Raw genomic sequence first — 27,722 nt, forward strand, 5'->3', positions numbered from 1 at the left:
CTGCTCCAAGGAAACATGCTCTCATAGGGGGGAATTGGTCCCATAAAGTGCAGGCAATTTGAAGTATTTATTCAGGAAAATTCCAACCAAAATACTAAAGAGTTTTATCTCCATTTGAAAACATTTTCTGGGTAGCCTCTGAGCTTCTTCTATAAACCAGGCACAGTGTGTACCATCACTCTCCTCCAAGTAGGAAAAAACACCTCCTCCCACTACACCCATTTATATTCTGCCCGGCTTTGACTTGGCGGTGGCTCTGCAGTTGTTAGGACAAGGCCCTGAGTAAAGTCAATTCATCTTTGCCCCTCCCTACCCTCCTCTCTACTCACGATAACAACCCCACCTATACCTCCCCCGTGGCTGGGAAGATTAAGCAAATGAATACACATCAACTGTTTAGAACCCTGCCTGACACATCATAGGCACTCAATACATTGCACCACTTTACTAGTCTTGCTTGGTGCCTGGGTTTAAAGGCTGGCTCTTGCATTCGTTAACTGTAATTACAGGGTCAATCTTTTATCTACCTGGTAGCAAAGTGGTGAGGATTACATGAGATAATGCAGGTAAGAGTATTTAGCACCTAGTAAGTGCTCAATAAATGATAGTTACATTACGTGTCTGCATTTATGAGGAGTTTTGGCCTCTGTAATTTAATTTTTTTATTTTTTTTATTCCTAGAGCACAGCACAACACCCAGCACAGCGCTAAGTACTTAAGCGCTGTAAATGAGTGAGTGGCGGGCAAGCAGCCTGGTTCAGGCAGGTGAGGCCTATCACTGGCTCCTTCTTGGCCTTGTTCGTCTGCCACCCCCTGGCACTCAATAGGAGCAAAGGAAATAATGACAAACCAGCGAAAGGCCGCAATTATCCCGCGGTGCCCCAATTCACCGTGGTGTTTTCCATGGAAAGTCCCCTCCTATTTAAAAAAGCGCCTTTTTGTTTGCGTTTGTTTGTTTAATACCACCTCAGTACCTTTGGTTTAAAAAAAGAAAATCAAAACAAAAACGTAGCCCGAAGTGGGTACGAGTGGCAGGGGCTGGAGTAGCAGACGCGGAGGTGACGCCCGGGGAGCAGCCCCGGCGTAGGCTGGCAAAGTTTAGTGGGATCCTCAGGAGAAGGAGAAGGGCCAGCAAGGCTGTGGCGTGGAAGACAAAGGAGAGAGAGCGCGGAGCGGAGAAAGGAGTGGGACGCCGGGGGCGCAGGGGCACCGGGCCCAGGAGCCGCACAAAGCCCCTGGGAGGGAACAAAGGGCTGGGAGGCGGGGCGGGGATCCCGGGCCGCCCACGGGGAAGCCTAGGCGGGGGAGGCGGGGGGAGGGGTGGGAGGCCCAGGGAGAGGGGCGAGGCCTGCAGGGGGATGGTTGGTAGGGGGCGAGGGGCGGCCTGGAGGCGGGCGAGGGGCGGGGCGCGGAGAAAGGGGAGCCGGGCACGCAGAGGGGAGGCAGGGAGACAGGGCGGCCTTAGGTCCCATTTCCCAAACAGAGATGATCTGCACCTGGTAAGGCTTCTGCGCTAACTGACCCCCTTCCCGGCTCACAGAGGCTCAGGCTGGGAAGGGGCTCAGTGAGCTGTATGAAAGCATAGCGACTGGGACACAGACACGCCTGCGGCTCCCTGCACATCCCGAGTGCTCTATCCCCATCCCAGGTCCTTTGCAGTGAGGTGGGGGGCCTATGACCACGTCTGGTCAGTGGGTTGCGATCAGGACCGCTTCTGGGGCTGCTATCCAGGGAGCAAGGACGAAAGTCTCCTTTAGACCTCGCCGAACAGTCATTGGTGGTGAGAGGAATAACTAACTGGATGACAGCTTTTATTTCTCGAGTTGGACTTGACGGCCAGCCCACGAGAAAAGGAGGCAGCCTCCAGCTTGTGGGAAAGAGGGCAGAAGCCCTCTTGGGGTGTTTAATTTGGGAAAGGGTGTCAGTGCCTGGCGCTGGGTCAGGTTTCTATCTCGCACTTCAGATGCATGGGCTGCGCTGCCCTGGCAGTAGCACTTATGGCTCCCCCCGCTGAGCGCGCGCCTACCCATGGGCTCGCCATTGCTCTGGACTCCCCTCCTGTATTTTGTCTCTTCCTCCTGCACTGAGGATAACGACCCTCAGAAGACCACAGGCTATTCTTGCCTGGACACCCAGAACTTAAAATTGAGTGATGTTGCAATAAAAAGCTCTAGTTTTACACCTCGTTAGGACGCATGTATAGAAGAAATCTGACCTTTAATCAGAATAGAAATACTGTTCTAGGTGAAAAACAAAAAATTTTTAGAAAAAAAATTTATCAGTCTTAGTCTCGAGTCGTTTTTTGAGACCAACAGCCTCAAAAAATACCACATCATGGAAATGAAACGACAAGAGCTACTACCAGCCTGGCCGGCTGCTCAGTGGTTAGAGCGACAACCCCTTAAGTGAAGGGTCAGGTTCGATTCTGATCAAGGGGACGAACCTCCATTGCAGGCTCAATCCCACCCCGGTTGGGGCGGTGTGGGAGGCAACCAACTGATGTGTCTCTCTCACATTGATGTTTCTCTCTCTCTGTCTCTCCCCCTCCCTTCCGCTCTCTCTAATAATCAATGGGAGAAAAAGAGCCTTGGGTGAGGATTAACTACAACAACAAAAAAGCTACTGCCTTTATTGAACAACTACTGGGTGTTCCTGGTGTCCATCCTCGGACTTTGTCCTCACAGTCCATCCTTTCAAACATCTAATGGGTGTCTTCCATGAACAGGCACTGCACTGGGTGGCTGGGATAATAAATGGAAGGAGGAGGGTGGAGGTCCCAGGCCTCAGGCAACGTGCAGTGTACCCAAAAGCGGGTACAATTTGCAAAGGAGGAAATTTACAATAGGTAACTGGCCCTTGGTTATGCCCATATCAGTTTATCCACTACTAAACCCCCCGCCCCCCCTCTTAAATACAGTTGGATTTCAGTGTTAACATCTGCTTCACCTTCTACTTAGGGAAAACAGAATGAAACCAAGGATTGCTACCTATAAACAAACTGCAAGAACTAAACCTAACAGGTAAATTGAACAGGTGTAAAACTAACAGCGATAAGGATTCTGGTAACACACGCATTAAATCAAAGACCACATTCCTCAAAATTCAAATGTAAGGATACTATTAGGTATAAGATATGATAATATGTAATATCTATTAAGATATAGATATTCTTTCTATTTTTAAATTTTAACATTTTTATATGCATTCCTATCATGCTCGTCACTGTTAACCTCTATGTTAGGAGTAATTAAAACCCGACTTACATTTCAAGATGGCACAGAATAGCAGAGCTCTTAAAGGACTACCTCCAACCTCTTCATTTACAAGAAATAAGGAAAGAGTCTCAGGTTCCCATCATGAGTGGATGGCTGGCAAGACCAGAAATCAGAGCCCAAATCTCCCAACCAATTATCTTCTAAATAGTATACTGTATGTCTAACAAACCCCTGGCTAATTCACATAATTCTCCAGAGAAGCTCTTCAGCTGCAACATACAACTGAAGCCTAAATTTATGTGTGTGTGTGTGGGGGGGGGGGGGGGGAGACTAGTCCATAAAAACATTTCTAACTGAATGTCTCAATTTATTTAGCATGAATTACAGGTATTTTGATCCTCCCAATAAAACTCATCAGCTCTACCCACTATACTACCCAAACCCATGTTTAGAGAATGTGGGCTAGAAAAAAAACCCAGCAGGTGGTCTCTCTTTTCACACGCAGAGTGCATGGAAGGCATCTGACAAATACGAAATCGTGCTTTGCATGAACAAAAAAATGACTCCTAAAAGGCATCACTTAGTAAATTTTGTTTTCTTTTTTGCTGCTTGTTTTTTTGTTTTTCCACATAAATATTTCCTGTATTTTCTTTCAAGTATACCAGTGCTTTCACAGAATTTAGGTTTTTCTCCTTAACTAGAGGCACTATTCAATTTCCATGTCCTTGGAGTGTTTTATCTGGGGATTAGACAACTGTACCAAAACACAGCTGTTCCATTTTTTTTTCTCCTTTATTTTTCACATTAAAAAATTCTCCCACTATCAGCCAGTCCAATTAGTTACTCACTATCAAAAGCCGGCTTTGGCCTTTCATGTTCTGGAAAACTGGATCCAAGTGACAGGGTGTCATGGAAACTGTATCTCGGGTCATTTCCTGTTTCAATTGTTTAGCCACCAAAAAAAGAAGAAAAAAGTTCAGCTCTATCAGATGGAAATTAATGAATGCTTGCTGTTGCTTTTGAAGAGCATGCAACTAAATGAAAAAGTAATTATCCTTTTTGACCAAGTTTTCCCACCAACACCAAGGAATAAGGGGAGATCAGTGCACCCGAAATGGGAAAAGAAAAGTGCTTTGATTGATGCAATGAACCTAGCCTTTTTCAGTTCAGTTCCATAGTTCAGTGGTCAGTTTTAAGGCTGTCCTTAGGTCTGAGAAAAGTAACTACAGGTTAAGTGGTTTTAATTGTAGTTAACTTTGTTCTTACTCTTCCAACAAAATTTTACCTCTCCTCGCCTATTCTACTTAACCCAAATTCGTTTTGTTTGTTAACCCTCACCAGAGGATTTTTTTTTTTCCATTAAGTTTTTAGAGAGAGTGAAAGGTGGGGGGAGAGACAGAAAGAGAGAGAAACATCGATGTGAGAGAGATACATCGGTTAATTGCCTCCCACATACACTCCAACCCCCAACTGGGGCTGGGGGATCAAGCCTGCAACCAAGGTACATGCCCTTGCCGGGAATCGACCCTGTGACCCTGTAATCCACAGTCTGATGCTCTATCCACTCAGCCAAACCGGCTAGGGCATACTTCACCCAAATTTTGACATTAACTAGACAGAGCTGGTATTCTCCTCTTTGACCTGAAATCCCCTCCACATAAGGGGAATGTGTAAATGAAACAAAAACTGTAATATAATCTGAAGAGATTTCTTGCTGTATTTATTCTCTGCTAACAAAAGAAATACACACACACACACACACACACACACACACAGAGTGCGAGAGAGGAAAGTAGAGCTTAAGGCCTACAAGCAATACCAGACGAGCACATGTGTTTAGGAAATGAAGTCCTGGCTGGAATTCAGTAATAATGAGCCCCTCAGTGATCTAATGTACACCAGCGTACACGGCGGTGGAAACAGAGTGGCAGACAGGACAATAAGGAACTCAACCCAGTGTTTAATACGTTTCAGCTCTGTCTAAATAACTGCTGGCAAAAAACCGGGAAGCAATACAACAAATCAATTTTAGGGCTCAAGAGGATTTGCTCAAACAGAAGATAGCTATGAAGTGTACATTACAGGGTCAGTTCATGCCTCCATTACAGGGAAGGCGCCCACTTGTAAGGCTGTCCTTTTTAGGTTGTGATCTCTCCTCTCTATTCCAAAACAGGAAATATCTGTGCTGCTTCTTTTTCTTAGACATAAAGAAGAAAGCAACTGGAAAACATCCCCCAAACCAATGAACTTTAAATATTATTCAAGTAAGCTAAGCCTTATATTACTTATATCTAAATTACTATTTGGACAATTGGGAGAAGGTGGTAAAGGAAAAAAAGGGACATCCTTTAGCAAGGACCCCGAGTTCTAGACCTTTAACCTGTCATAAAGTCACTGTGTTTATTTAATCAGTGCCAGGAAAGATGCACCTAGGCCAGTGATGGCGGACCTTTTGAGCTCAGCGTGTCAGCATTTTGAAAAACCCTAACTTAACTCTGGTGCCGTGTCACATATAGAAATTTTTTGATATTTGCAACCATAGTAAAACAAAGATGTATATTTTTGATATTTATTTTATATATTTAAATGCCATTTAACGAAGAAAAATCAACCAAAAAAATGAGTTTGCGTGTCACCTCTGACACGCATGTCATAGGTTCGCCATCACTGATCTAGGCCAACCTTGTGCAGTTTCTCTCCTAATCGCTCACACATGCTGCCCAGTTCCTCTCTCTAAATCTACACGAATGCCCTTAAGACACCAACTATGTTTTATTAAAAATAAGGTGGAGCTGATGATTTCTAATTGGTAGTTGCTTCTATTTCTTTTTGGTTAGCCTTTGAGGAAAGGAGAATATCCATACTTCTATACCTTTTGGGGAGAAAAGACCCTAATTTAGGAAAGTTACTGGTAGGCAATCTTTCAAAGTGTTTATATTATAATCACTATGGTTTGGTTTTTATGTATACAAAACAACAGAAGTAGAAGTAATTTCACCAGAGACAATATTTGCCAGAGGTAGAAGTTATTTCTAGAAGCCATTCAGATAGTATTTTCTTACAGAAAAACCAGTTAAAATATGGAAGTAACTGCTGAAGGCATCAACACAAAAGGCATAAATCAGTTCAAAGGGTGAACCGAGACTAAAATACATCCAAGAATACAGCTACAAAACAGACTTGAAGGCCTCTGGTCATGATGCGTGAAGTTGGTTCTATCCCAAGAGAAACAATACATAAAATAAAGATGGAGCTGGTACAAGGGGTTGTGAACTGTAAGAGAGGCAAGAAATACAGTATCAAGATAGACCATCTTTATATTCTGGTCATAACTCACTACTTTTCTTTTAATTTCTTTACCCTAGGAAATACAATGTTAGTGCACTCATTGCACTTTCTACCTTACTTATTTAAATGGAAGGGGAGGAAATAGAGACTCTTAGTTTGTAAGGAGCAGCTCAATTACAGAAGAATTCTAATAAACTTTCACTGTCTCTACAGGAATAGGTTAATTCTTGACATTGGTGGATGAACTTCAATAGTGGATTCGGTGAAAATTTCATCTCCGGGTTGTATCTGCTTTATTTGCATGCCCAATCAAAGGTATTATTTAGAATATAGCAGCGGTTCTCAACCTGTGGGTCGCGACCCCTTTGGGGGTCGAACGACCCTTTCACAGGGGTCGCCTAAGGCCATCGGAAAACACATATATAATTACATATTGTTTTTGTGATTAATCACTATGCTTTAATTATGTTCAATTTGTAACAATGAAATTGGGGGTCACCCCAACATGAGAAACTGTATTAAAGGGTCGCAGCATTAGGAAGGTTGAGAACCACTGGAATATAGGTAAATGTATTAGGCACCTTCAATGTCACAGGTACAATGCTGTAACACTTTTGGACAGTGAAAGCATACTACTGTGAAACAGACATGCATGCTGCTTACTGGACATCCCGCGCGCTGTACCACACACCCAGGTCCTTTCCAGGTAGGTGGGGATCATACGATCAAGCATGGCCAATGGGTTGCGGTCAGAAGTGACCTGTGACGGTGAACAGACACCCAGGACTTCAAGATGGCATCAGTGATACAGTAATGAAGAAGAAACTCATGGACGTCAAAACAGGGGGAGCTGCCAAGCTGGGTAGTGATGCAGGTTTCACGCCTAAAGGCATCGCTGGAGCATTTCAAAGCTGTTGCTACCGGTATTACCAGAAGTATGTCACTGTGAAGGAAGGGGGCATCTCTGGGGTTTCTATGGTGCGGGCAGCTCACATGTTTTAACTGCTGCCTTTCTTACAAGGAACTCAAATGTGAATAGTTACACAAGCACCACAGAAGAGGAGAGGACGACTCAGTATTCCTGACCATGACCTTCTTTGCCTTTAGGAACATGATCATTACTGAATCCTTTCATAGCCTAATTGAGAATTAATGCCCTCAAAAGATGACTGGCATGTGTAAAAAAAATCTACTTGTCACTGCCTACAAAATGAAGGTGAGTCCTCTACGTCTGTCTTGCCCTGTTAAGGCAAACCTAGAAGTCACAAGTTGAGATGTCAAGGTATCAAGATAGAGAAAAGACACATCAATCCCTAGGAGACATTCATTAAACAAATAATGTGTGTACACTGAGATGTAGGGATTTTTTTCGGTCCTGCAGCCTGTCCTAGGCCAGGGATTCTTAGCTTTTGTGTGTGTCCTGAAGCCCAGGGATAGGGCAGTCAAGTGTGTGACGCTCTTCTCAGAATCGTGTATTTAAATGCACCAGATAAAACACACAGCACTGTAAAGAACACCAATTACAAAATGTTTTTTAACTTATGATATATATTTTTTGCATGCTTCTTTATTAATGAACTAGAGGCCCTGATGCACGAAATTTGTGCAAGAGTAGGCCTTCCTTCCCCCGGCTGCCGGCACCGGCTTTCCTCCAGCACCCAGGACCCAGGCTTCCCTCGCAGCCCCGGCTTTGTCTGGAAGGTTGTCCGGAAGGATGTCTGGTCTAATTAGCATATTACGTTTTTATTAGTATAGGTTAGTCAACAAGATAAGATCCAGCAGTGTGTCTAACAACTACTATAATTTCAAAGTTGTAAGGATCATGTCATTTCAACTTATCTATGATACTTAAAACAAGTTATATCTTTGATATGTTTTGATGACAAAGTCCCAGGTACGGCCAATACTATTAGGATTTATTGTCTACATCATCATGGAACAAGATGCCAAATTTCTGTTAGAAGTTTGTGTTATAATTCTTTTTGAATTCTATGGAGCACAGAATAAGAACCCCTGAGTTTTACCCTTTCCTGATTAATACAACCATACTACAAACTCACAAGCAGAGTTCTACTGGGCTGTCTACAGTTGAGTGTACTGCAGCGCATAAGGCATGTTCTTCTGTGGCTTTTCTTCTGCCACTGAGTTTCTATAATTTATTTTGTGTTCTCACCAATTGTTTTCAACATAATGGCAACTAACTAAAGTGTCATTCAGGCTGTTAAAATGCAATTTTATGGAAGCTTAGGTACCCTTCAAAGCAATGAAAACTGATAAAAATCATCCCATAAAAAGGGACTGGTCAAGGCTTTTGACATCATAAACACCACGCAGTCTGGGAAAACTCACCAACAGTTGTACAAAAGGCAGCTGATAAAATACTCTGTCCAGAGACTTGTCATGACTTCAAGAAACATGAAGACACATGGAGATAGCCAATACAGGATGCTGGGGTCACTAGGTCAGAATGCCATCCAGTTCTCAGCTGGTCAGCCCTACACACTATCCCTGGGTACACACTAGGAAGGTGTATCCCAAACTAATTGGGATGTCAGGTCTATTTAATAAGCCTATGAAGGCTGGTTAAAACAGGACTGAAATAATTCATACATCTTAAGTCATTCCTCTATTCTATAAGCTGGCAGAGGGAGAGGGGAGAGGGGAGAGGGGAGAGGGGAGAGGGGAGAGGGGAGAGGGGAGAGGGGAGAGGGGAGAGGGGAGAGGGGAGAGGGGAGAGGGGAGAGGGGAGAGGGGAGAGGGGAGAGGGAGAGGGCGGGAGAAAGAGGAATTAACATAACATAAACCATCACTGCACTTTCTTAAATCATCCTAGCATAGTAGTCAACACCTTACTCAAAAGTATGTGACACAGCAGACAACTGAGCTCTCAGCCCTGATAGGGAGGCAAGGATTAGAGAATCAAGAAAGTATTTTAAATCAAGCAATAAATCCTGCAGACAAGATCTGAGAACCAACAATGAATGAATCCATCTTGCTTCATGTGTCAAATACTAAGAGGTTGTGTAGTATACTAGAAGCACCACTGACTGGATGGCAAGTCAGGAGACCTGACTTTTAATCTGGACCCTATCTCCAATTAACCTGAGGAAGCGGGGCAATAACTACATTTCCAAGGGCCTCAAATTTCCCTTCTTTCAAATGAATTAACTTTGAAGGTACCTTCTCACATAAAAATAAAGATTTGATAACTTGAAATCTCAGGAAGATGACAAAATAAGTAGACCATACTGTAACAATATAATTAAATACAGATTTAAACTGAATGTTTTCTAAAACAAAGAGTATTTCCATTTCTCCTTTTTTTTATTGTTGTTGTTAATCCTCACCCAAGGATATTTTTTCCGTTGATTTTTAGAGAGAGAGAAAGAAGAAGAGGAAAAGGGAGAGGAAGAGAGAGAAAGAGAGAGAGGGAGAGAGAGAGATAAAGAAACAAAGAAACATCAATGTGAGAGATACATCCATTGGTTGCCTCCCGCATACCCCCTAATGGGGCCAGGGATTGAACCTGCAACCCAGGTACACTGCCCTTAACCAAGGATCAAACCAGAGGTCTTTTGGAGCAGGGAGGAGGAAGGGATGTGCTCTAACCACTGAGCAACCAGCCAGGGCAATATTTCCATTTCCTATTGTGAGGTCCCTATGCTTTCTCTCGGGTAGGCCTCTCTGTGCTTATTATATACCTAACCACTGATTTAATTGTCCATGAGTCTTTTGAAGGTATAACACTGTCTTATTTAGGGATATATTCTCCCAGCATTAGAAGAATCAGGGGAAAGTCTTTTTCTGGAGAAAAGAAGAACGTGGAAAGACCTGTCAAAGGGTCTGAGATCTGGTGAATGTCCCCTGCCCCTTTATGCTGCCTGGTGCATGCTGTTGCTATTTGGATTGCTTTCTCCCCAGGGGCTCACCCGTTTACTAGCAGTGGAGGGCTCTTCAGATAAGCAGGAGAGTAAGTCAGGGTCTAATGCAGCCGTGGGCAACGGATCCGGCCTGTTTGAAATGAATAAAACTAAAAAAAAAAAAAAAAAGACCGTACCCTTTTATGTAATGATGTTTACTTTGAACTTATATTAGTTCACACAAACACTCCATCCATGCTTTTGTTCTGGCCCTCCGGTCCAGTTTAAGAACCCATTGTGGCCCTCGAGTCAAAAAGTTTGCCCACCCCTGGATGTCTGCTGATTCCCGGCTCTTTCCCAGGTTCTGTTTCCTCCGAACTATATAATCCCAAATTGCCTTGGTTCTCATAACCATTAATTTCATCAGATTTGGAAACCTCTTTATTCTTCCTGACAACAGGTCTCTCTCCTTCCCTGCCCTTCCCTACTGTACTTGCCAACCACTGCTGGCTATCATTATGGAAGTGACATTTCACAACTAGGAAAGACTTGCAGATTTCGCCCAGCCCGCTAGCATGGAAAGAGAATGCATGGATGACGTCCTTTTCTACTTCTACCCCAGAGGCACACATAGTACTGGCTAAAATTATTGGCTAAATGAATGATGCTCAAAGGACCATGGGTGGCCAAAGCCCAGCAGCATGACTGGCTGATGCAAGAGAAAGAAGAAGAAAAAAAATAGTTCTACCTTCATACTGAGGAGAGAGGCACTATAAAATCAGATTCTTTCTCTTTCTCACTCTCTTTCCTGCAAAGTTCATAACTAATCAGTACCCAATGGGTTGATCACTCCTTGACTCTCAGCATTTGGGAAGAGAAAGCAAACTTTCCCAAACAAACAAAGACACATGTAACTTGGGGGAGGGGAAAAAAGACTAAATTTCAACCCTGCTTTGAAACACACATCTTAAGGCCCCTCAGGTTAAAAATGACAGCTAGAGTCCTTTAATCTTGAAAATGTTCTCTCCATGGAAACCTTAAGGACAGGAAACCACTTAGGCAAAGCTCTTTTTTTTTTCTTTTTTTTTTCTTTCTTTTCTTTAGGCAACTTTTAAGAAAAATCTAGGTTTTGAGGAAATTGGGCTTCCATGAACAGCTATCCTATGGGAAGGTGGTCCAGGTCATGAGGTTTCATTGATCCATGAATTAACCCAGAAATAAAGCTTCCCCAGTCTGGCTCAGCTGGAAGAGACAGACTCACTTCATTCACTTCTCTAAGATTCTTGTCCTCGATTCCCAATGCACCATCTCCGCTATTAAGATCCAAGGTAGGGTCTTAGCTGGTTTTGCTCAGTGGATAGAGCGTCCACCTGTGGACGGAAGAGTCCCTGGTTCGATTCTGGTCAAGGGCACATGCCCAGGTTGCGGGCTTGATCCCCGATGTGGGGCATAGAGGAGGCAGCCAATCAATCGATGATTCTCTCATCATGGATGTTTCTCTCTCTCTCCCTCTCCTTTCCTCTCTGAAATCAATAAAAATATATTTAAAAAGAAAAAGATCCTAAGTAGGTAGAACAAGGATTCTATACTGTGGTCCAAACCATTTTCACCCAAAGCCAGTGAATTTTGTAAGCTGTAATTTTCAAGTTCAACAAGCATCTATTTCAATGTGATGCTTTGGACTGCAACAGCCTGGGAAAATTCGAGTTAGCACATAACCCTAGAAAATTCTACCTGGAAGATTACAGGAGGAAACTACAGCACAGAGAGGTTAAGTGATTAGCTTAAGGTCCCAGCAGATGTCAAACATAGTTTCCTAACTCAAAGGCTGCTAGATTTCTCTGGACTCGCTAGCATACCACATCTTAAGACATTCCAGACTGACTAAACTTAAAAATAATAATAATATTTAGCTAAAAAGCAATCAAAATATTTTCAATAAGTGTAAGGTGAGGCAATTGTGCAAAATCTTGCCATCATTTATAGAATCTGGAGCCTATTAGCAGGAGTGAAATAGCCCACATATTTCAAAGGATAAGTCTAATGTAGTTCAAACAAGCTCCAAACATCAAGTCACTTTCACAACCATCCAAGTTCTAGGATGCGTTGTCTGGGACATCAGCCAGGTTGGCAAACAAATCATTATAAAACGCAAAGGTATTAAGTGCCCTCTTGCCTTTGGCAGTACACTCAAAGCTATTCAAATATATTATAGTGAAACTAAAATACAGCTACCAAGTCTCAGCCAAAAAGAGGGAGTGAAGTCTATGCATGTCTTTTTAAAAAACCTGTTTAGGTATTCCAACTTTTGTTCTATTTCCTTGTGAAAGACAAACCTAGGAAGAAGTGGAGGAGGAAGACCCAGCCATAAGCTTGTAGAAAAAAAAGGAGGGAAAAGTAGGCTTTGAAGAATGCATTTAAGGATTTCAGTGCTAGGGACACTTTGAAAACTCATTATAGAAACTCATGATCAAAATGGGTCCCAAAAAAAGGCTAATTCTCTTAGGTCTGAGTCAATAAAAAGGAAACGTTATGGCCTCTCTTTCTGTCCACGTATATCTTTCTCTCTCTCTCCCAATCAACAACTATCCAGGCAGACAGCTCAGCCCGCTGGGCACACACCCTTTTGTATGGTCGATCACTTGGAAGAGAATGGAGACTGAACAGTCTTTCAAGTATATGAAGAGACTGTATGTACAATGACAGCAGCCACTTCATCTGTTTCAACAGAGAAGGCCAGGAAGAAATAACCTTCCTATTACACAGGATAGCTCTTCCTGGCACATCAGGAAGGATTCCAAAATAGAAGATAGGCTATCTGAGGCTGGGATTTGGCACTCTGTTGTCAGGTGCTCTTTCTTCCGCCCGCCCCCCCCCCCGCCCCCCCACCCCAAGGATGATAACCGTAACACTACATTTGCATCCATTTCCAGTTTTCAAAAACACTTCTACATATATTCCATTCTCTCTAAGGGGTGGGGGGGGGGTCCCATATTTGCCCACTTGGGACAGAGAGGTGAACTAAAACGAACATGTCTTCAACCACTGGATCTGTTACATATTTCCTGGTGACTAAGGTACAAAAATGCCAGTTTCTGCCATTACCCACTCTCATATTCTCTAGAGTCCCTACACAAAGATTCGAGATTTACCCAGGCAGCAAATATTAAGGGGCTCATTAAATGCTGAATCAATGAATGTAACTAAACTGTCAGGCAGAAGCTGACATAAATTTGAATCCAACCTCTTCCACTTTTTAACTTTCCAAAAGTTGTTTACACTTTCTGAAGTCAGTAACTGCATTAGAAAGAGAACTCGAAACCTTAGCATAAAGCCTGGCATGTTAAAGAAGCCCCCAAAAGTGTGCTATTGTAAGTCCTACTTACCAAAAAACAAAAAAAACAAAAAACGAACATTGCCCTATGGAGATATTTTTTCCTTTCCCAGCAATTTAAGGAACCATTATCAGGCAAAATTCTGTGGTTTCGCTGATAGTAAATAAAGCAGCTTCCATTTGGTTACATTCTAAGATTCAAGCTTGCAAAATAAATGGAAAGAAAAAGAAAGTGTAAATCCTTTGTCTAATTAAGCTTTGGGGTGTCATTGTCTGGGAGCTGAGAATTGCCATCCTTTATAATTAAATCTTCTTTGTGACCGCGTCTCATGATATGTAACTAATACAGCTTGACTTGCCCACAAGTAAGAATGTTAAAATTCCATTCGAATTAGCAGAAAGCAGGGAAAGAAAGAGAGCTGGGACAGATGAGAAAATTTCACTTGTCTTAGAGGACAGAGCTGGAGCCACACTTGACAAACCCCTACCTGGTCTGAAAAAAAAGTTATCCAAAGCTTTAACTAAGAGGATAAGAAGCCACCATTGTTGGTGGCTTAAAGCGATCCACTTTCCCTGGGACTCGGGCAGTGGGGCCCTCATTGGAAATGCAAAATCCCCAGCTGGGGGTAAGAAGAAGAGAAAATGTTTAAAAGATGCTCAGGTCTGGAGTGCCAAGACCAAGGGTCTCAGAATCCGTAGCTCAGTCTCCTCCCTCCACACCCACCCCTTCGCCCCCCTCCCATTCTTTGGGAGCAGCTCCTTCCCAGCTCTGCCATTGGGTGTCAGGGAGACTGGGGAAGTGCCCCGGGAACTGCTGAGAGATGGAGAAACACACAAAGGCTCCCTTCCACAAAGCATGCTTTCACAGAGGCGGCCGTGTCTATTAAACACATCCCCTGACCGCGCATACTCTCGAAGGAGATTATGAGGACCACGAGCTCACTCAATTAGCCCCACAAAATGTTGTTAAACCCACTGCAGGCAGGAGAAAAAGGTATGCGTGGCGAGGAGGAGGGGAGATTTAAAATTAGTGGCAGGGGGCCTCCCCTCTCCTTGGTCATTCCCAGGGGAAAAGGTGTGCACAAAACTGTCCCATAAGGCTGCTGCAGCTTCTGGGTGCAGCCAGTTGGCATCCGTACAATTCTTTTCCTCCACTTGCATTCTCATTGTGCCAGCTGTGGGGCCGTAACACATTCAGAGTGTCCCTTCCCATATATAAGTCATACGAGAGGCATAATTTCCCGTGCAGTAATATGTGCTTTTCAAACTGCTCTGCAAATCTTTGGAAGTTGGGAGTACAAAATGTAGTAATTTTCCAATAAAACTTATGATACATTTTCTCAAAATATAACAGTATAAATGCGGTGCCCAACTTTAGACACTTAAAGTTACTAAACCACTCATGGGCTGTCATTGGCTAAATGAATGATTAAATTTTTCACCACATTTATTTCTTCATGATTACTTCCTTCCTGGAGAATGAAGTAGTTACGCAAAGAACAAGTCGACCCAAAGCAATAAATGGAATGTCCTTTTATTTATCTAAATGTATGAAAGATAAAATAAGAGATCTTTCCCTCAAAAAGTACTTTTTAGCTCTTATAATAAGATATGTAAGGCTTTATAATTCACAAAGGGATTTTAGAGACAGTTCATTTGATATAACAGCTCTGTGAAGTGTTACTCTCATGTTATAGGTGAAGAAAGAGACCCAGAGGGATTAAGGTGGAACCCCGGGTTATTGCTTCCAAATTCACCTCACCCCCACTCTCACCCCAGCACTTCCTGACAGTCTACTCTTGCCCTGGGCACTATATAAGGTATTGAAGAATTAGAACAGCGGTTCTCAACCTGTGGGTCGCGACCCCTTTGGCAGCCGAATGACCCTTTTACAGGGGTCGCCTAAAACCATCCTGCACATCAGATATTTACATTACGATTCGTAACAGTAGCAACATTGCAGTTATAAGGTAGCAACGAAAATAATTTTATGGTTGGGTCACAACATGAGGAATTGTATTTAAAGGACCGGAAGGTTGAGAACCACTGAATTAGAGAAAGCAGGCTTAGTTTCTTCCCATAAGTAGCTCACAGAGCAAGTACAGAGTTCTAAGGGGGTCACAAAGCAGCCATAACTCAACCCAAATATAGATGTAAAAAAAGGAGACAACCTTTCAGTATTAGAAACTAGACCTAGTTGTCCAGTATAGACAATGAAGGAAATACCATAACTGAATCCTCAAGGACAAGCCCAGTGTTCTCTTCACACCACAATGCCTTCCATACTCACCAGTATTAAACGAGGCTAACAAAAAATGGAACTGATGAGAGTATTTATTCCAGAAGATAAATAATTGCCTCCTATACTCAGCAAGTCCCAGCAGCAGGGCTGTCTGTTATACTTACGTTAAGTCTGAAGAAAAGGTAAGTGAAATAAGGTAAGTGGAGTGCCATTGGCACAGGCAGGTACTCCATTCAAGGTAGCTTACCATTCCCGTGTGACAAAGAATTTCAGAACAGGGGGAGTTATCCCTCTGATGAGCGGGGGAAACTCCTTCCTGTGAGATGAGCCTGGAGAGACATGGAGCCACAATCCACTTGGTTCAAAGGCACTAAATGGACACATGGCCTAGGAAAGGGGATGAGGCCAGGCTGCTGGTCAGAGGCCTGTTTCTGAGAAAATAATGGGAGAACCCATCTCCCTGCTACCAGAAGAAAGGCTATCCTTCCCTGTATTTTTCTAAAGTTATAAAAATGCCATTATAACTCAGGCAACGAAGATTTCCAATGGCCTTTGACTAAAGATAAAACATCCCCAAATATAGGCTGTTTATACTGCAGCTATAGAATATCTGCAGCTAAAAGAATAATGCTACCCCAGATTTTTTTTTAATCTCTTCATTTTTTAAAATGTGAACTTGTTTTTTAAAAATCCCAATCTTTTTAAACTCATGGAGAAATATTTTGAAGGAGTCCTAGAGTTTCAAACCATCATTAGTCAAAAAAGAAAACTAAGGAACTGTCTTCGAAGAAAATCAAAGACAGTTTGTAATTTTAACACACACAAAAGGCTAGTCTCTCACTGTTTGTTTTTACTGATAATTTCATAAAGTGAGAACTGGACCCAATCCCCCATCGCTTTGGGTCGCTACATAGAGGACCCTGACATTCAGGGACTGAACCTTTAAAGTTTGGACCATTGTAAAGCAAACCCTACCCAAGCCTTAAAGCATGGTAATAAATTTGAGTCATTATAAATAGTATAGTCATACCATACTGGTCTCTAGGGATCATAAGATAGGCTTGATTATGTCCATACTTTCTAAAAGTTATTTAAGCAAAGTTTTTCTCGACTTCTCTTCTTAATTTTTACACAAAGACCTCATGGGGTTGTAGGTATAGGGAATTTAAATTGGCAGGAGCGTTCAGTCCCACATTCCCACCATCAGTTGCTGTTGATCCCCCTGAGAATAAGAGGTGATACCTGAAAAGTGTGATAGGAATCGATTTTACATACGTGCTTTCTTTCAGTCCTCACTACATTCTTTCAGGTAGCTAGTACTCCCCATTTTACAGATACAGCACTGAGGCTAGGAAGCCAGGTCACACAACCTCTGTCCGATTGCTTTGTGATTGTTCTGGAAAGACAGAGAGTTCTGAAAGTCACTGAATGGGATCACTGTGGGAGGGCAGTGCTTTGCTCACCCAACATGCAGGCTCTCCCGTCAGATGTCTGAAGGACACACGCGTCTTCTGAGAGAGGGAAACTCATCCGTTGGAGGAGAAAATGCCAGGTTTAAAGTGAGGCTTGTTAGAGAGGGAGCTATCACAGATTATTAATTTAGCCTTCTCTCCCAGCCAGTGTTTGATGTAAATGGCAAGGGTTCAAAGGTCAAAGAGGAAGAAGTATGTGCTTTAATTTCTCCCCCCTAGAGGTGCGTGGATGTTTTCTATTAACAAAAACCCTGTAGCCAACAAATCCCAGGCTTGGATCAAACAGCCCTCCATCTTTTAAGTTACAACATCACAGGGAGGCGTTTCAAGAGGAAACGGGCCCCAGCAGACCTGCGCTACCAGGGAGAAGGCTGGTCTGGCCTTTAGGAATTTGAAAAATATTTTCCTTTTTGCTGAAATTGCTTAGTGACAGACAAAAATGTCCCCAAATCGGCGTTCTTGATCTATAGACAGGGACAAAATTGGGAAAAACAGCAACACACACACAGAAGAAGTGGGCAAGGACTGAAAATAGAGCCATTAGTACCTGAAGAACCAAGCCCTCCGGCCAAGGCTATTAGGAACAGACATTTTGGCAGCAAGCTTAGTCCACAGGGCGCTGTCTGAGTTCCATGAAAATAGTCATTACTTAATCTGTATTACAGTGTACCGTACATAGCAAATGCTCAATCAGTAGTAGGTAATATTGTATAACACTTCCCTTTTCCCAGCCATTAATAATGTAGGAGATTCGTTCTACTCATTTCTCATCCCCACACACCAAAACCCTCACTGCTGCTCAAAACCTAGATGTGAGGGTTGGACCGTGAAATTCTGATGAGCAGCAACATATCCCTTCATAGAAAAAGGCTAACACTTTGTGAGAACTCCGACATCAGCCACTGGGCCAGATATTCTCGCAGACCTTCTCTCATAACCCTATCACCATGAACGTACCCCAGTCTTTCACAGCGAGAAACCTGAGGCTCGGAAAAGCTTGCATTAAAAATTAGTTTCTGGAAACAGGCTTCTGTGAGTTGGCCTGGGTAGTGGGTCTATATTTAATTTTTTTTTTTTTGAGAGAGAGAGAGAGAGAGAGGAAGGGAGAGAGGGAGAGAGAAAAATATCAATGTGAGAGAGAAACATCGATCAGCTGCCCCCGATACTAACCCGACCTGGGGATCAAACCAACAACCTGGGTATGTGCCTTGACCGGGAATCGAACCCACCACCCCTTGGTACACAGGCCAATGCTCCAACCACCTGAGCCACACTGGCCAGGGCTGGGTCTGCTTTTATAACCCCTTTGCATGAATGTTCTTTCAAACAACAGACTTTGAAATGGTATTTGGAAGCCAAACTGTTGTAAACTGAGGATACCTGGAAGCATTCAGATTTCTCACCACTGCTTGGGAAGGCCTCTGCACTACCTATAAATGCCTTTTACTTTGAAGCACATCCACAAAGCCTCCAGGAAGGTAAGCTTCCCCCTTGCCCAACAGGACAGTCCTAGGAGGCTGGAGAGTGGGGTAAGTCCCAGGCAGCTCAGTTAGAAAAAATAAATAAAAATCGAAGCGCAGGGTTTATGGAAAACACACAGAGGAAGAATAAAGCATGGTAATTGTTTACAGGCCACTTGTGAGTCTTCTAAAAAGGTCGTAAACAAGAAATGTGGCTTGGGAGAGACTAGCCTGAAGTGTTTATCCCTCAGGCAATCCCTCCAGTGCCTGTGAGCCCTCCACTAAAGTCTTGCCCTGGCCAGGTGGCTCAGTTGATTGGGGTGTCCTCCCATACTCCAAAGAGTGTGGGTTCGATTCCCAGTCAGCGTGTACTTGAGGCAACCAATCAATGTTTCTCTCTCCCCTCCCCCTTCCGCTCTCTCTAAAAATTCAATAAAAACATATCTACTCCAGGAAGGCAGAGCTGTACTTTGTTGACTATTCTACCTTCAGCATCTACAAGAATGCCAAGCCAGCAGTAGATATTCATACATGTGAAATGAAAGATGACTTATTTCACCATTTACTTCATTGTCCTGGTTAAACTGTTTAGATACAGGAATCATTCCTACAGTTTTAAAGGTGTTATGCAGCGACATGAATGTTTTAAGGAAAAGTGTATTTACAGAATTCTAATGTGATCACAAAACTAAGAAGAAATGGTCCAATGTCTATCTGTACAACTTTGATCTTAGTCTCATTAACTACGAGAACCAGTGTGTGAAAATCAAATTCTAATAAAATGGAAGAGACCTAAAATTACAAAATCAGGCACACTGCTTGGTAGATGGTACGCAGGCTTCCCATCCCTTGATTCAACGTTAGATATTATGGGAAGTAGCACCACGTAACTTTTACTTCAATAACCTATGAACGTGCTACGTAAAAATTCTGCTACATTCAAGTCCTGTAACGTTTGAATCAGATCCAATGGAAGACAAGTTTCTGGAGGGTAAATTAAAAAAGGATACTTATCATGCTTTACTTCCTTGATATATTTTACTACGTCATAAGGAGATTCCCTTCAAAATGAATTCTTGATAACTTAGTCCAAAATAGATGGCAATTATTTTTGTAAGTATGAATGTCTCCAAAATCATTTATTAAGATCCAATAAAATGGGTGTTTATGTTCATTTGAAAATGTCTTAACTATTACTTAGTTTCAATCACTAAATGAACTAAATGCAGACTGTTTAGTAACCACATCCTGGATGCAGTAATTCTCTTCATGACTTTTCTAAAGGTAATCATGGAATAGACACAGCCAAACAAAAAATAAGGGATGGGCAAATGGAGCTTGGTCAAAAATCTGAAATTTTCAAAACACAAATTATAAAGTATCTCCTACCAGGTGCTTAGAAACATAGTTCTGTCCGAAACATGTTATGCCATGAAACATATTACATTATTAGGATGTATCTGTAATAATAGGTTTGTAAAATATAAACTCCACCAGCATAGGTAATTCCAAACCATAATCATTTCACATAAAGCTAACATTATATTCTAATACATATTAGAACTGCCTTCCACACCTTCTACTAACCAAATAGATTAAGCAGTCCCAGATTATCATGCCAACATGACACTGTCAAGTACTTCCTAGTAAATAATCAATTAAATTTTTAAAAGGAGGTGGGGGAGAGTCCAGCATAACTAAGATGCTAGCCAAAATGATCAAAGTCATTCCCATGCCCTGGCCGGTGTTGTTAACTGGCTAGAGCAGTGGTTGGCAAACTCATTAGTCAACAGAGCCAAATATCAACAGTACAACGATTGAAATTTCTTTTGAGAGTTAAATTTTTTAAACTTAAACTATATAGGTAGGTACATCGTTATTAACTTAATTAGGGTACTCCTAAACTGGCCTTTGCTGAAAACATCCTCAATCTGATTGAGGTACATTCGCTAAGGTTGACCCCTTCCAACTCTCCCATCCACACTCGTCTTGTATACTTGTTTCATCCATCTCCTTTCATTCATCCTCTCTATATGTCCAAACCATCTCAACATACCTTTCTCAATCTTCGACACTACATCTCCTTTCACTTCACAACGTTCCCTAAAATTAACTTAATAAACTTTACTTAAAGTTTTAAGTCAACTTCGCACTGTACGTGCGCACCCACACGTGGTATTTTGTGGAAGAGCCACACTCAAGGGGCCAAAGAGCCACATGTGGCTCGCGAGCCTCAGTTTGCCGACCACTGGGCTAGAGCATCAGCCTGTGCACCGAAGGGTTGTGGGTTTGATTCCTGGTCAAGGGCATGTACCTGGGTTTCAGGTTCATCCCTGGCCCTGGGAGGCAACCAATCAATGTGTGTCTCTCTCACAGATCTCTCTCTCTCTCTCTCTCTCTCTCTCTCTCTCTTTCTCTCTCTCTCTCTCTCTCTCTCCATTCCACTCTCTCTAAAAATCAATGGAAAAAATATCCTTGGGTGAGAGGTCTGGAACCACTGCACTCATTATACAACAGGCAAGAGCAGCCTGAGAATTACCTAATATCGGGTGACAGAGCCTGGAGCGAACAGAACAAGTGGAGCCAGGGCTCTGGTCAAACTGTGCCTGAAGCGCACACATACTATCGGTAAACCTTCCAGCTACTGAAGCCAACAAACTCTCTTTATCCTCTCAGGCAGTTTCAGTTGGCATGGGTTGTTACTTACAATTCAATATATCCACTGACAACAATGATGATGATGACAATGACTCTACAACATACATATAACCGTGACTCTAACAACCACCCAGGGTTGAGACAGGTATGATTTTTCTACTTATAGAGTGAGAAAACTGAGGCTATGAAGAAGAAAACGGGGACTTGTCAAAGTTACACTGCTAATAAGCTAAGATCTCGATTGCCTTTTTTCATCAATTGCTCAGCAGAGAATATCTGTACATGTGAAGATTATCAATGTTGTCTCATATTTTCTATATTGAACAGTCTTATTCTCTTGAGTCTTTAATCTATTGCAACTATCCTACTAAATCATAGCTTTGACCCAGTGAGCTTTGGTTGATGTACATCAAGCATGTCAAACTCAAGGCCTGCGGGCCGCATGCCTCATTTATTTGGTCCATGTTAGCCTTTGAGTTTGACATGCTTTATGTACATCATTAAACAATACAATTTTATCAAATTTAAATGAAATTGCAAAGGTAAATGTGGTGCTACCACTCCATGAAGAATAAATGCCTCCATTACTTTCCCCACCTCCATTTTTGTCTCCCCCACCTCCACCCCCACCCATACCCCATACAACCAGGGTACCCAATAGCCAGAGGGATATTTCTAAAGCAAAAGTCAATCACATTGCTCTTATGCCTAAAATCTTCCAATGGCTTCCCATTTCAGCCAGAATAAAATCCAAACTCTGCTCTTCACAGGGATCCTATTCTCTCTCATCTTCCTCCCTCCCACCCTCTTTCAGTGCCTTCTTTCAGCCCCTCACACACACCTCATCCTCCTCTCAAGCCCAGTGCATCCTACCCCTTCCCCCAGCTCTTCCCAAGAGACTTCAACACCATTCAGGCCTCAGCTCAGCTCAAACAGCAGACCAGCCCCCCAGGAGGCCTCCTTTGAAAACCGCATTAACCTACCTTTATCTCCCATAAGAACTAAGCCAACGTTATCTTTAATTTTTGCATATTTAAATATCTACTCCCCCCGCCCAACCCCCTTCTAGAATGAAGGCCCCTCAAAGGCAGGGACTCTGTTCCTTTATCTCTGTACCCTCCTCAGAGGAGGAGTTCAATCAGTGGTTACTAACAGATTGATTGCCTGAGTGACTTAATCTAAGAATCCACAGGCCACTTAAACCAGAACTTTTAAACAATGCTTTGTTTTGAGCTGAAACCAAGAACTGCAAAGTCCACAACTCCCTTTGAAAGATTTGTATCTGTCCTGGATTACACTTTATTCTTTCTAATCCGGGGCATCATTATTCTTTAAGTAATAAAATCAACTTCCTTGTGAGAATAATGTCACCTCAATAAACGGAAAAGAGAAAACAGAAATGTTACAAAACTGAATGGTGGTGATCATTGTACAAGTCTACACACATAATAAAACCAGTAAATTGTTTTGAAAAATTAACAGTAAGAAAAGAACCCAATTTAAAAATGGGCAAAGGTGTTGGCATTTCACCAAAACAACAGATCTATAGATTAATGGCAAACAGGCACTTGAAAAAATGCTCGGCACCATTATTCACTAGCACATGTCTATTAAAACCACCACGAGATACCACTTCACACAGGTACACTGGGTGACATTAAAATGACTGACCCAATCAAGTCCTCGCGAGGATATGGAGCCACCAGGACTCATTGCTGGAGGGAATACAAAATGATATAGCCCCTTTGGAAAACAGACTGGCAGTTTCTTACAAAGTTTAACATACTCTTACCATATGACACAGTAATCCCAGCCCTAGAGATGGGAAAACATATGTTCCAACAAAAACTTGTACATGAATAAACATATAGGAATGTTTATAGATTTATAACCTCAAAAAATTCCAAATGTTTTTCAACTGGTGAATGGATAAACAAACTGTGGTACACCCACACCATGGAATTCTACTCAGCAACAGAAAGAAATGAACTGTTGATATACACAATATAGCTGAATCTCAAATGCATGAGGCTAAATTTTAAAAAGCCAGACTCAAAATGCATACCATAATGCATCCATTTATATAACAATCTGGCAAAGGTGAAATTACAAAGATGGAGTTCCAGGTGAGGGGGCCGGAGGACTGACTACAAAGAGAATTTGGGGGCCTGATGAAACTGTTATGTACCTTGATTGTGATAGTTACATGAATGCATATTCACTAAAACTCATGGAACTCTACACCAAAGAGACCATTTCCAAACTCATCAGGATGGCTATTATAAAAATAAGAATAAAAAAATGTTGGCAAGAATGTGAAGAAATTATTCTTGTCCATTGCTGATAAGAATATAAAATGGTATAACCACTTTGGAAAACAGTATGACTGTTCCTCAAAAAATTACACATGGAATTATCACATGATATAGCAATTCCACTTCTGGGTGGAATGCAGGGACTCCAATATTTGTAATACCCACGTTTATAGTAGCGTTATTTACGGCAGCCAAAGGATGGAAGCAGCCCAAGTGTCCATCAATGGGCGAATGGACAAGCAAAATATGGTATATACATACACTGGAATATTATAGCCTAATTTTAAGCAAAGAAATAAAAAAGCTGACATTTTTAAAGGCTCTCCCTGGTACTCTAATAGTCCTTGTTTCCTTTATAACACTACTCAAAATCTGTAATTTACATTTATATGATTATTTCTTTAATGTCTATTTCCTCTAGTAGGTGGTATACTCCATCAGAGTAGGGACCATGTCTCTCTTTTTTTTAACCACAAACACAAATCCAAGATAGTACACCTGGCATATGGTATGTGCTCGATAAATATTTGGCACGCAAATTAACCAATGAATTTAACCTCCAGGGCAAAGTAGCTCTAAGCACATAATTTGCAAGTATACACACATTTTTGCATTTTTTAATATTCTTAAATGTCCTCAATATACGTTCCCCCCACTTTCTCTAACATGAAGAAATTAAACATCAGAAGCACCTAATATTCCGAGTCCTAATGTGCTTGATACACTTTCACTCATCAGAAACATTTAAATCTTCAGTAGCAAGTAATGGCTCAAGACAATTCACTCCAAGACTAAAGTAATGAAATTAACACATGAAACACAGTAAACTTTGTTATAATAACTATTAGAAAGTTACAAAGTCTACTGTTAAAAGACAGGCACACAATTTCTGTAGTCCAGACATTTTCGAGCCTTCACCATATACCAGAGACAGTGCTAACCGTACCGGGACTACAGATGAATATATCTGGGCTCTTTCTGGCAGGAGCTCATGCCCTAATAACTCGCATCTGTACAAAGCTTTACTGTTTGCAACTCTTGCCCACATTTATTATCTGAATATACATGTATGCAAATAAAATGTTCCAGGCCTCCTTGCCGGTCACCCTGAATTTATGCTGACTCTAGGGATCTCGACCCCTAACAAATGAAATTGGTTCACAGTCAGCACAATCTATTCCCTCCCAAGACTACCATGGGGCAAATATCCCTGTTTCACAGAGGATCCAACCAACTCTGGATCCAACAGCCAAGACTGTCAAACACCTCCATTCTCCCAGCTTTCTCCAAGTCTGCCCAGGGCAGCACCAGCCAGTGCCAGGTTCCCAGGGAGAGAGCAGCAGCAGCAGCAGCAAAGAGCCAAAAACTGGCTCTCCTGCCTTGGCCAGGGGCAGCTCTCACTCGGAGGACACGACCCAAGACACATAGCACCCACACTTCAGCACCCCGTGCCTCTGGGAGAGACCCTGGCTCTGGAGAAAGCCAATCAGTAAACATGGATGGAATTAGGACCAATGAGTCCAATATCCTGGCAGGGGCCAAAAATGTTCCATGAGGTTTCCTCTGAGTTAGCAAATGATTGAGGATGGACAAAAAACCCAACAGGGCCCTAACCGGTTTGGCTCAGTGGATAGAGCATCGGCCTGCAGACTGAAAGGTCCCAGGTTCGATTCCGATCAAGGGCATGTACCTTGGTTGCAGGCACATCCCCAGTAGGAGGTGTGCAGGAGGCAGCTGATCGATGTTTCTAACTCTCTATCTCTCTCCCTTCCTCTCTGTAAAAAAATCAATAAAATATATATTTAAAAATTTTTTTTAAATAAAAAAATAAAAAAAAAACCCAACAGGTCTTTCTACATCTCTCATTTCCCAGAGATAAATGTGATGACCACAGTAAAACTTATATGAATATTTACAGAACACACATAGTCCACCAAGAAGGCCATAAAAGTATCCTCAAGCCATTTATAAATATTGTAACACACATCAGGGAGGTGATATATTTCAAAATTTCTTCTTCCAATATCTCTTTGTGGTTATACACAGCACAGTAATTCTCAAGGTTACATGGCTTCCCTGTGATTTCTTTTCCATATAGAACCCCCTCTTTATTTTCAAGTGACATGGAAATATGAAGACTATTTTAAACTGGTTATTATTTTATCCACGGCGTCAGAGCAGACCAACGGATCTGTACTTCAGTGTATTTATGGATCATTAATTTCTAGCCCTTTCTCCTTTGAATTAAATTTTTTTAAAAAGAAAGTTGGCCATCATATACGAGTCTAGGTTTGTCTGGTTTCCTTAACATACGCCTTATCAGCTCTGCCACAGCCGAAGTGATTCCAAATTGCTTCATGACACACTTGGATTTCTTCCCCCTAATAATTCCTGCTTCCTGCCCATGACTGGCAGGCTTCTTCCACGAGGCAGTAACGTGGGACAGCTAATTATCTACCAATCCACCTTGCTATTCCGCACTTGGCAACTTTTATCTGCACAGGACAGCTGCACGCTCCCCGTTTGAAGTAAAATGCCAGTCTCTGCTAATGCAACAAGACTTACATCACTAATGATGGCTCCGCACTTTGAAGAAACAACTCAAAGCCTAATTAAAAATTCAGAATCATTCTCACTGGCTCACCGATTTTCACTGCCCTTCCACCAGGGCCTCAGAGTAGCTTTTAAAATACGCCATGCAAAAATAACATTTAAGAAAATATCCAAGGGGAAATCCAGAAAAAAAGTGCTGCAGTCTTGGTCTTTGACAGAGTCTTTAAAATAACTGTTAGGGTTGGCACAGAACCAATACGTTATCACATATAACAGATAAGAATTTACTCTACTGGCTTCTACCCTGCAATTACAATAAAGCACAGTCTTTCCAGGGAAACTATGGACCCAGCTACCTTCCAGTCGATCCACTCTGGTCTTTAGGTGTTGGAGCTTTTCTCAGTCATTAACTCAGAAGTTGTCTCACTACCTCAACCTGAACTAGAGGAAACTTCTTTTGAACTCAGAACAAAGAGGGAGGACAAGGTAAGAGTCACTCCCATGACATGATGGCATTTTGTTTCATTATGGAGTCAAATAAACAACCCTTAATACTATTGCAATTTTTGAAGGAAAGGAGGAGGAAAGGAAGTGGAAGAGGAGGAGAAGGAAGAGAAAGAACAAACTTACTTCTTACTCCTAGTGACTATGAAGAGAGATGCAGGTCCTGAAATTCAATTCCAAAATAGAACTTTGCCTGAAAATTACAGGTGAAATTTCCTTCTGTAGCTTTTACACACACACACACACACACACACACACACACACACACACACACGTTCCTCGCCTAAGTTTTTGTTTATTTTTTATTCTTTACCTTTTTAATAAAAAAAATTAATTTTGGTGGTACAGGTTCACAATTATAAATAGCTATTGACCATTTACATTTGCTCTTTTTAAAAATATGTAAAAACACTGCAATAAGTCTCCGATTTTTTTTGTGTTCCTACAGTGGCTCACTGGCTTTTAGGTATTTAAATAACAACTTAACTTTGAAAAAAAAAACCCAGTCAGCTGACAAATTAGACTATCAGCTTTAAGTTCTCAGCCATAAAATAACTAAGCCAAAGTTTTTTTTTTTTTCAAGAGAGGAATGCAAAGGCTCTTAATTTAGTCAAGGTTGCTTCCACTTTAAGGGAATCTTGTCTTGGAAAAATGGAGCTCCCAAAAGATACTATAGTACTGTTTTTGTTTTGTTAAATATGTTTTTGTTGATTTCAGAGAAGAAGGGAGAGGGAGAGAGAGAGAGAAACATCAATGATGAGAGAGAATCATTGGTCAACTGCCTCCTGCACACCCCCTAACGGGGATCGAGCCTACAACCC

General features: G+C 42.0%; 1 protein-coding gene across 3 annotated transcripts in view; it reads right to left on the reverse strand.

Annotated features, from left to right (window-relative positions):
* The window catches only part of CACHD1 (cache domain containing 1), a 226,927-nt gene that overhangs the window by 189,026 nt on the left and 10,179 nt on the right, over positions 1 to 27,722 (reverse strand). Inside the window, exon 2 of one of the 3 annotated variants that reach the window (XM_059689294.1) lies at positions 4,064 to 4,150. The exons of 1 other annotated variant lie outside the window; for it this stretch is intronic. In XM_059689294.1, coding sequence (XP_059545277.1) covers positions 4,064 to 4,150 — 87 coding nt within the window. Of the gene's footprint in view, positions 1 to 4,063; positions 4,151 to 17,214; positions 17,336 to 27,722 lie in introns of all 3 variants that reach the window. One more of the 3 variants, XM_059689296.1, reaches the window with a different exon arrangement.

The sequence above is a fragment of the Myotis daubentonii genome, chromosome 3, assembly GCF_963259705.1.
Source record: "Myotis daubentonii chromosome 3, mMyoDau2.1, whole genome shotgun sequence".
NCBI classification, from domain to species: domain Eukaryota; kingdom Metazoa; phylum Chordata; class Mammalia; order Chiroptera; family Vespertilionidae; genus Myotis; species Myotis daubentonii.